Genomic DNA, 10,990 nt, shown 5'->3' with positions numbered 1-10,990 from the left:
TTGTGGTTGTAGTTCTTAGAATACAGAATTATATTTACATCTCCAGAAGAAAAAAACGTTTTCATGCCTCTATATTCGATGGTAAAAAGGAGAAAAAGCATGGAATCATCCCAAATTCAGTGATAAAAATGCCATGCTTGACTTTAAAAAAAAAAAAGTTTTCACCTTTTTATTAGAAATAAATTGCTGCAGCAGAAGATGCATCTTATTTGATACTGGGTGGATTTTATTTTGAAAGGACTTGTGTGTGCTGCTGTAAAAAAAAAAAAGAACAAACTAATATATAGAAAAATATGACCCTTTTATGGTTAAGTTATTATAATTATTTAAATGGTATAAATGAATGGAATAGATACAAATACATTGTGTATTTTTCTAAACAGTGTCGTGGGACTTGACACTCCCGCTGGGTTTAGTGAGTCTAAGCATTGATAGATGGACATAAAGATGAGTTCCTGTAACTGTAGTTACAGGAACTCATGGATGATTAGTTACTCTCAATAAAGAAGTTAAAGCTTTCTTAAATGTCAAAATATGTCTTTCCCATTTTGACATATTTTTACATTTGAGGTTTCCTCAGACGGCTGCACCTACAACCCAGTTATGGATTGGATTGGAAAAGATGATTGTGTATGTGCTCCTACACATCTGTATGATAAAAGAAAGCCACGCTTCAACTGCTGATTATTGGTTGTTTGTATGTATGTATTTACATAAACATATTTACAACATTATAGGAACAAACTTTTATGTTTTGTATTTGACTACTTATAATAGTAAACTGAACATAAGATAAAACTAGTTTTTTAAAGGGATTAATGTACACAAAAAAACTAACAATTGGAATCAACTCAAAATAAGAGTTAATTTTTGACACAATTTAATGTTAAAAAAGACACTGAGAATGTTAGTTATGTAATACTATCACATGCAGAGTTAAAATAGTAACACTTTATAAAGTGTAATTTTAACACTGGGCTGGTGAGAATTATATCAACAATGGCAAAGTGTTAAAATTGACGCTATGGGAGTTAAATTAATACTACAGATTTAGCTGTGTAGTTTACCACTTCAATCCTTTGATAATTCCATGCATTCTTGTGGCTTTTATGGTTCATTTCCAGCCTTACAGAAGCTGAACTCACTTCTTTTAAACAGCGACTGAGCCTATTTGTTAGTATTGATTTTTACATTGGAAGGGGTTACTGGGGTCATTTTCTTCAATTAGGTTAAACAGGCAGTATATCTCTCCAGCTTTGACCTATAACCTTTTCTCGTTTAGTCCCCTAAACTTGAGTCAAATGGTGTTTAGGTTGCTTTTTTTTTTAATTTGCAAACAATAACCACCATCTTTGACAAACAACTCGTGAAATTTATTGTGCATTGTTGCAGCTGAATATTACATTTGCAGCTCCTAAGCAGTGAACGGGGTTTGAAAGGCATTTCGTTTTAACAGAACTCAAGTAAAACATTTAGAAGGTCACAGACAAGCAGGGGGTTTTATATTATTTTGTTAAAAAAAGATTAACTTTAAAATTAAAATATTCACAAACAACTTAGGTTCAACTAAAAAACAATCTTTCTTTTTTAAACCATTTTCTCCTTCCACAAATTGCACCATGCAGGTTTTTACAAATCAACTTCAGACGCACAAATTACTTCAAATCTATTATAATTCAATATTTTATTTAGGTAATAACAATTTGTCGCTTTTGGAGACGCTTCATTGGATCTATTCAGTACTCAAAGTTATTCATGTCACAGCATGCAGGTCTGCTGAGGAGCGTGTGCGTCAAAGCCTGCTGCAGTGTGTCAGACTGGATGTGGCCCGAGGCGCAGGACAGAGAACGCCCTGCGGTGCTTGCGCAGCAGGAGTCGGATCTTATCGTCGTCGGAGTCAGGGTCAAGTGGTTTGTTGTACTCTTCGTCCTCCACCTCGTTTTCGGAGGCCTCTCCGCCTTGTCCGACGTGACTCGCCTGCGTGGACGTGGGCTCGGAGGCGCTCTTCTTCCTCCACTTGGTCCGTCGGTTCTGAAACCATACCTGACACACAAATGATGTGGTTACTGCGAGCATGTGCCGGGAGCAATGACAGGCATTATTCAGAGGAATGAAGTCCAAAGGATTCATAAATCTGTAATAAGCTCTTCCTCACAAGCATCTTTACTCAAAACTCCTCTGATGGAACCCTTGTCACATTTATATTTAACTGCATGTGCCTTAAAATTCAAGACATTTTCTGCACATTTGAATCCACTTGATCATAACAAACGTCCTAAAGGAAGCTTAACTTTTATAATGTTTCTTTTAAACTGATCATTTACATTTAGTGTGTTTTCACTCTGACCTTAACTTGGGATTCAGTCATTCCCAGAGAGTAAGCCAGTCTCGCTCTCTCTGGTCCAGCCAAGTATTTAGTCTGTTCGAAGGTTTTCTCCAGAGCAAATATCTGATGACCACTGAATGTTGGTCTGGTGTGTTTCTTCCTGCTGGGCAGTTCCACAAGAGAGCCGCTGCCTGGAGGGGGTCAAAGAGAGAAACAAAATTATTTCAGACAACCAAGATTTGGGAGCTGGAATCTAGCATCACTATGTTAAACCATTGAAAGTTACAACTTATAGCATTTTTGCTCATTAAACAGACAAATCTAAAGAAGTAATATTACATAATTGATCAAATATCAAAATAACAATTACATTCTACTGTCAAAGTGCAATTCTTCAGATCATTAACACAGCCTTTTTAAGTAAAGTTTAGTTTTAGTTAAATACGGACCTGGCATCTAAGAACATAACTGTGTTTTTTTCTGAGGTTCTTTGGTTAATCCTTTCTGAATTCTTTCTAACCGACAGTGAATCAGCAGAGTTCTCCTTTGACCTGTGCTGTGTGATGCCTCACAGACAAACCCAGCAGACTTTTCCAGGACTGCTGGTTGCAGAGACAGTCTGCCTCACTGACACTCACTGTTGCTGCACTGCTGCCGTCCTCTCCAATCACAGGTGCTCTCTGCCCAGCAGCTCACACTGCGGCTCTTCATCGGGCACTCGGTGCCAATCTTGGAGAAGCTGCCCAAAGAAGGGTTGTAGTCTCGGTTGTAGTACATGGACGTGCTGGTTACGGAGGGGCCGAAGCCGCCCATGGTGGAGTACCCAGACAGCAATGTGGTGGTGCCAGTGGAGCCCACTCCCACCATGGAGCGGCTGAGGATGTCGTTGATGCCGTGTGGCGTCCCTGGCTGCAGCTGGCTGTTGAGGCCTGGGTTGAGCTTGTAGAAAGAGTTGGGCACGGAGTACTGGCACACAGGTCCTTTAAGGTCTGATGGGAATTGGTTCAGGTTGTTGTTGAACAGGAAAGACCCCTGGATGTTTGGATCCATGGGAAGTGTTTGAATCGTGCCCTCCGTGGATCAGCAACACATCCACCAAGATCCAGGAGGTCCAAAAGTTTTAGATTTTCCAAAGAGGGTCTTTGGTGCACCACAAACAGTGAGTGGATTTGGAACACGCCTCGTCCCACAAAACTAAAATGTCCAAATTCACTAATCGCTGATATTGCAGAGTTCCTAATGTCTACCAAAATAGCCGAACATGTAACTACACCAAGGTTATCCACAGTTTAGGGTTTGATGACTCCATATCCAAAGTTTTCAGCGAGCCTTCTGGACGCCTCTGTTTTGGTTTTCCTCTTTTGACACACTCCTCCTGCAGCCTCTCCTCTAAGAAATTATAAATAAGCAGTATCTGGAGATGGAGTGGTACCTTGATAAAGATTGTCCGCATTAGAATGCAGCTTGGGATTGGCTTCGGTCTCGCAGCTTCATTGCCTTTCTATTGGCTCCTCATCCAGAGCTAAGCTTTTTATTGGACGGCAGCAGATTAATAGTTTTTTGAACAGGTGTACTGGGAACAAGTAGATTTTTTGATGGCCTGCCATGTCTGACCGAGTGTGTTGCTGCTGAAATACACAGAGGAGGAGCAGAAGAAGATAAATGTGCACACATTCAGAAAAAAAGGCACATCCATCTAAGTAATGCTCTGTAGTACATACATCACACAAAGAACAAATACAATTAAGCGCCCTTTGGTTCAAACCAATTGTGTTTGTAGAAATACCAATGATAAAAGACATACTGCAGGTTAATATACAGGTCTTTGAACAAGACATCACTGATACCGAATTAAAGGAAAGCAGTTGAATACTCCAGCAAAAATGAAAACTTTACAAATGTGTCGTCTTTTTATACGGTAAAAACCTATGTTTAGGCCAATCACAAACAAGCAGGTTAGGTTAAGATCTGATCACTGATGTAGTTACGACACAAATTTCCCCGATTGCAAGGGAGTGGGGTTAATTTGCTTTAAAAGACTAACTCAGAGCAAACTTCTTTTTTTTAGGTGTTCTTGTAGCATTCTTTTCATGACAAAGGACAAATATGAAGAAAATTAAGCTCAAAATTCCATTTCTGAGTATTACTTTATTGAAATAATGGTGAATCTGGAGCATATGAAGAAGTTCTTTTAGAAAGAGCTGGCAATTGTGATGCAGAATGAGTAATTGTTGGGCCATAATTTCTGTGCTCCGCTCCACACTGATGCAGCCACTTGTAGACAAATAGATCCGTTAACGTCTTCATTTTCCTCATCCTACTGTCATCTGGCTGTAAACTGTACGGCTCTATAGCTTAAGTATCACTTGCCATTTTGCTGCACCGGTAATGCTAGGCTTAGGGTTTGAAAAATCCGTCAGGGTTTTAGTCCAACTTTGGAAAATTATGAAGTCACACCTCTTGATGGATTGTTGGAGCATTATTAGTCAGGAGCCTTGTAGAGTGATTCGCATGTGCTGCTACTGTTTGTGAAGTGGTTGAATAAAGTTTGACTTATCTGACTAAAATGTGCCTTCAATGCTAAAATCCAAGTATATTCAAAATGTGGTTAAACAAAGTCTGTGGAGTCATAATGTGTTGCAGGCGGTTTTCACTAACATATCTAAAGTCCTAAATCTGAAATTCTAAATCATTTACCCAGAGAACCTCAAAACTCTTGTTGTGTGGGCGACTGCATGCTCTGTGAATGTTTAAACCTGCTGACAAAATCATTTACTGTTTGATTTGTAGTGGGACTGTCAGTGAGGGGCAAAGAGAGGGGCTGTTCCCCGCCTTGCTGCAGAAAAGGCGGGGAACTTTCCAGGGATGGTAATCTCATTCGGGATTTCCTGTGGTTGCTTCACGTGGTCATGTGAGAGTGAGGAGGAGTGCATTTAAAACAATCAGGGCTTATCAGGCTGTGGGAGGAGACAATACCTCTGTCCAGTATCCAATAGAGGCACGCACCCTGGCTTACTTTCATTTCCTTTCAGAGGGACCAATTCCTCTAAATGAACAGCTGACTCCACAAATCAGATGATTTATGTGACCTTTGTGTGAGCGCCCCCCCCCCTTAACTTTAATTATTTTGTGTTGTAATCATGATGTCAACACAAACACAATTCATATTCTTTTTTTTTCTCTCTTAAAAAGCAAAGAATTGTCTCAGGAAGTTTGTTGCATTAATATACAAACGTTTTTTTTTGTTTTTTTTTAGTTACAACAGGCTGAAATGCGTATAATAGTGGGTAAAGTACATTCCAGTTTTATGTTGTTTTTTTTTGCATCTCAAATTTTTTAAATAAAAAATAAATACATTTAAAACATTTCAGAAATGACACACTCACTTGAACATTTTAAGTAAATTTCCATGGTTTGGTCCTCCCCTCAGTCCCACCTCTTTTGCTTTCGTGTGATTCATGTTTGTGTTTTCCTTTTGCACGTGCTGCCCTGCCTTTAGAGCGGCAAACACACCCACTGAGATTTACCTCAACTTATAGACGAACACACGAGCACAACTCAGAGCAGATGAAGATTTTTGAATCGTTCAAGATGGAGAAAAGGGTCAAACGGAAGAATTCTGGTAAGTTGCTTTTCTGCTGTCGCTTCAAGTTTTAAACTAGAAATTGTGTGTCATTTTGGATTCAGTTTTGTTGTTATGTTTTGAAGTCTCAAATTAATTAATTAATTAATTAATTAAATTAATTAATACGTAAAAAACTTTGCTTCCTTCTAAATTTTATAGGATATTCTTACACTTATTTTAAAATCTGCAAAACTCTTTAATAAAAGAAAAAGAAAAGAATCTCACACAGTAGGTTTGGTTAAAGTCGAGAAACAGAAAGCTGTTATGAAAAAGTAGAATGAAGTCAATCTATAACAGAAGTTTATGATTCTGAGTATTTTGACTGGCAAGTAATCCACAAATTGCTCAAACAAATACAGAAAAAAAACTTTCCTTATGACTCATTTCTGAGGGACGTTTTCTTGACATGTCATAAGAAGTGACCTACACTATATGATGCATTAAACAAGGAACATTACGCATAATTCTTCTTAGCATTTTAAAGCAACTTTAAACTATAATGTTTGTTTGCAGCTTTGTAAATAAAGTTTGACCTCAGACTTTGCTTGACAAACACTGAAGCTGTTGGGAATTTTTATGGACTAATTTTTCAAATTATGCAGCCAACGTCTGTGTCAGTGTCTTATTGTGTAAAGTTTGTTCCCACAATCTGCAGGTATTGACTTCCCTAGGTTTTATATAACTTTGTAATGATAATGAGAATTATTTCTCACTGTTGTTTGAGTGTGAAAATAACTGTTGTGACTTATTTTTGTGTAGTATTTGCCATACAAGTCAAGCTTTTTATTTTGGTTTTTCTCTCCAACAGTTGGCTCAGTGGTAACAAACAAGTGTAGCCGTCACTGCCTCGGACTTCTGACCTTCCACAGTCAGGCTACTGGAGACCGGATCCAACTGAGCCCGGATGGTCTGCAGGCTGAAAGGATAGGGGACACGTTCAGAGATGGCCTAGTGTTCACTAGCCGGCCAGTAAGGGTCCAGGAGAGAGTTCATGTTCGAGTGCAGAAGGAAGAACTGTTTAAATGGCAGGGAGCCATGCGGATCGGCTTCACCAGCGTGCCACCTTCAGACAGATCTTTGCCTCTGCCCAGGTTGGCCATCCCAAATCTGACCCATAAGCCGGGCCACTGGGCTGCTCCTGTGCCTGAGTCCCAGTGTTCTGCAGGTTCAGAGCTGGTGTTCTGGGTCTCTGCTGGTGGAAACATATATGTAGAATGCGGCAACACGCGGGACAAATTTCTTTCAGGAGTGGACCTCAGTCAGCCCCTCTGGGCCATGATAGATATCTACGGACAGACACGCTCCATATTTCTGCTTGGTATGTTTATCACATTCACAATGTATCTCCTCTTTCTCTTATTCTCTATTCAAATTTTTGATCCTTCAAAAACTCCAGCAATTTTAAAACTGATGTTTGTTTTGACCTCACTGCTGCAGGCTCTGAGATGAAGAGTTGGTTTTGCAAAAGAAAGTCCTGCACTGTTCCTGTACCTGAGCTTCCCATCTCACCCAATGACAGCTGTCATTTGAATTCTAACGCTTCAACATCAAGATATGGTGATGAGTGCGTCTCCAACCATGAAATGGACATGTCAGCAGGTAAAAAGAGTCACTGTGGCGTTTTTTTTTTTATATAGCGCAGTGAAGTCTGTCTGTGTGATGCCAGGAATATAACCTTGATTCTTGTCTTCTGGTTCCAGATGAAACATGTGTGGTGTGCATGCAGAGAACAGTCGAAAGTGCCCTGCCCTGTGGCCACAAGTGTTTGTGTTACCAATGCACTTCCAGAGTCTTGCTGCAGTTTGGAACCTGTCCGCTGTGCCGAGAGGACATCAGGTCTCTGTTAATAGAGTGGAGGGGGGTGTCTGGCTGAGCCTTGAAATGCTATTCCACCTGAAATAAACCCTCAACTACAGTGTGACTGAAACAAAGAAAACACAATGAGTGCCATTATGTGTAATTTGGTCATGGGGTGAGTGGGACTAAAGGGCCGTCCAGGAAAACCTGACATGATAAATCTCTGGAATCAGGTATTATTAGTAGATAGGATAAAGAGCTTTTATTTTGAAGAAAAATTCTGCCACATCACTTTATGTTTCCACCCCCCCCCCCCCCTCAAAAAAAAAGCTGTGATCAAGTGTGTTGTAATAAAAAGTTATAAGATTGTATATACTATATATATTGTTTATTATTAATGTACAGATATTCTTATTTCAACACGTTTAAAGTTTTTTGTATTATAAATGTCAAGTAAATGACAAGAAGGAAGAAGGATCAAAACGAAAAATAAAAATGTTGGATTATTTTTATATTGCTTAGACTTTTTTTTACATGTATATTTGTATAAGACCGTCAAATAAAACAACCTCTTTTTAATGCAACGTCTTTTGACCTGTTTACTGTCTAAAAAGATTGAACCACCTCATAGAATTTCTGGATATTCCTTAAAAAAATCAGAAAAGATCCGTGCAAGTCTTAGAAGACTCATTTTGAATCACTTGATCTTATACCTGCAAAAGATTCAAAAGGAAAAGGTTTTTTTCTGTTACGAAACATATCATAAATCTTTTTTTTTTCAAATTCATAAAGGAAAAAAATAAATTTTTGTAGAAAATTAGCCTTACTTTATGTGAAATAATGAACAAAGTGTATATGTGAGTGCTGTTCTTGGTGTTTTTTTAACATTCTGTAATCATTGATTGTGGTTTCAAGATTGTTGAAACGCTGTGACCTTATAGCTGAATTTTCCCATCATCATGGCGTGCTGAATGATGGCACTGAACTGAGAGAAGCTGCATGGTAGTAAAGAGGTCAATGAGCTCCCATCTACATCTGCTGAAGAGGGTTGATGAGCCGCACAGATAACATCAAGCAGAACCAGATGCAGGAGATGTGATGCGATCAAACTGATTGATTGATTTTAGTCACAGATGACTTTCAGAAGTGCGAGAAAGATTACATTTAGGAGAAACAGTATCCTTCTCAGAAAGCACACATCCGGCAAATAAAGGTTAAGGATTAAGCAAACAGCAAGACAAAAAACTACAAGTTAATGATTATTTCCTGCTTTATTGTTTCAAATAAATTCAGTTTCATTGTGACTTGTTTATCATATAAAGTTAACCAATAACTTGCCTGCTTTCTGATAATGACAGCACAAAACACACTTTCCTCTGTTCCAGCAGTTCTTTTAGCTGAAGAGCTATTACTAATGCTTGAAAGAGCTCGTATTGATCAGGTTTTACATATTTGTCTGTAATGATACTAATATTAACACAGATATTGTGGGGGTAATTGGGGGTGCCAAAGCTTTTTGTTTGGGGGGCAGCTGCCCCCCTTGTACCCCTGTGGCTCTGCCCCTGGTTCATCCAAATCAAAAATACAACAGCATTGTTGTCATTAAAGATTACGCGGGCTGCAGGGTGAAATGTTGCAAAATGAAGACAAGCAGTTTTGTAATTTAACTTTAAGACCCAAATGTTGCTGATGCAGGAAAAACAAACTCCATCTGCCGGGGATTTCCTTCCCCACTGAAGATTCTACTGATGACTGGTAGCAAGCACAATGCAAACATTTAGTATTTTATTCCTCACTTTTTTTTTATATGAAAATTTTTTAAGGCAACCATGGGCCGGGTGGGTGGCTGCCTGGAGCGCGGAGCGGGTCTCCCTTGGTGGGTCCTGGCTCGTACCTGGGGTTGGGGCGGGGGGATGCCCAGAACTCCTGGGTGGTGATGAGGTGCTATTCTGGGGCTGTGGGCACCCTTCTCGGGTGGGGCCCGGCGTTGGGCCCTCCCGGCGCAGTGGGGCTGCTCTCCTGGTTGGGCCGGGGCTGCGCTCCCTGTCCCCCTCTGCCTCCCTGCTCTCTGGCAAGGAGGCACAGGGGGGCGGTTGTTCTCCGCCTGCTGCCGTGTGGCGTTGGGGGGTTCTGGCTGCATTATCTGTATTGTGTACATGATGACATGTGGACATTTTTTTTTTCAGCCAGCAGGTGTGTTTATAACATTTGAGTGTGTGTGAGGACAGGCCCCGCCCTTTGAGATTTGTATTACATCTGAACCTTACCGTAATACATCCAGTAGCTTGTTGCTTTATGCTGCTTCATGGTTTTACCCCCCACCCCCTCCTATTATCACCCTCCTACCCCCCTCTAACATCCCTCTCTCTTCTTCCCTTCTTTCCTTTTCCGTCTGGTCCAACACAAAAGATTTTCAAATATGATTAAAATGAGTAAAGTTTGGCCTCGATTACAAAAGGGTTTTATTCAGACATACTTCTGGTGTGTCAGAAGATTCATAACCCCTGTTGTTAGGTTAAAATATGTCCAACACAAGAGGCCTTCAGCTCTCATCTGTTTGCCCAGCTGTTGGACAGGACAAGTTAAAAAATAAAATAAAATTAAAGCCGCAAGCGGCGTTGTATGGCCCGCAGACGCAACCCGCCTCCACGCCCAACTCTACGCACCACCGCTGACCTCACCGCCCTCACAGCCCGCAAATTAAAAGCTAGTCAAGGCTGGATTTGCTAATTATGCTAACAATGCTAACTATGCTAATGTGGCTAAAAGTGCTAGCATTGCGATCAGCATCATCAACTGACTCAGAAAAACACATTATCTAAAATGCTAATTATGCTAACTATGCTAGCTACGCTAATGTGGATAAAAGTGCTAGCATAGCGATCAGCATCATCAACTGACTCAGAAAAACACATTACCTAAAATGCTAATTATGCTAACTATGCTAGCTATGCTAATGTGGCTAAAAGTGCTAGCATAGCGATCAGCATCATCAGCTGACTCAGAAAAACACATTACCTAAAATGCTAATTATGCTAACTATGCTAGCTATGCTAATGTGGCTAAAAGTGCTAGCATAGCGATCAGCATCATCAACTGACTCAGAAAAACACATTACCTAAAATGCTAATTATGCTAACTATGCTAGCTATGCTAATGTGGCTAAAATTGCTAGCATAGCGATAAGCATCATTTACTGTCTCAGAAAAACATATTCCTCCATTGGTGAAAGCTATATGTCA

The 10,990-nt window shown here is 40.0% G+C and overlaps 2 protein-coding genes across 2 annotated transcripts; one reads left to right on the top strand and one right to left on the bottom strand.

Annotated features, from left to right (window-relative positions):
• Positions 1–1,149: 1,149 nt before the first annotated feature.
• nkx6-3 (NK6 homeobox 3) lies at positions 1,150–5,607 on the bottom strand. The gene is made up of 3 exons (XM_004072676.4): positions 2,965–5,607; positions 2,348–2,517; positions 1,150–2,043 (listed from the first exon to the last, which is right to left on the bottom strand). Exons 1-3 carry the CDS (start codon positions 3,374–3,376, stop codon positions 1,813–1,815), a joined length of 813 nt encoding a protein of 270 aa, XP_004072724.1. The 5' UTR covers positions 3,377–5,607; the 3' UTR covers positions 1,150–1,812.
• Positions 5,608–5,712: 105 nt separating this feature from the next.
• LOC101175243 (protein neuralized-like) lies at positions 5,713–8,332 on the top strand. The gene is made up of 4 exons (XM_004072675.4): positions 5,713–5,948; positions 6,760–7,269; positions 7,389–7,550; positions 7,652–8,332. Exons 1-4 carry the CDS (start codon positions 5,894–5,896, stop codon positions 7,822–7,824), a joined length of 900 nt encoding a protein of 299 aa, XP_004072723.2. The 5' UTR covers positions 5,713–5,893; the 3' UTR covers positions 7,825–8,332.
• The last annotated feature ends 2,658 nt before the right edge of the window (positions 8,333–10,990 follow it).

The sequence above is a fragment of the Oryzias latipes genome, chromosome 9 (genome assembly GCF_002234675.1).
Source record: "Oryzias latipes chromosome 9, ASM223467v1".
Classification (NCBI taxonomy): Eukaryota; Metazoa; Chordata; class Actinopteri; order Beloniformes; family Adrianichthyidae; genus Oryzias; species Oryzias latipes.
The sequence above is the reverse complement of the archived record's forward strand: the minus strand, read 5'-3'. Positions and strand labels throughout refer to the sequence as shown.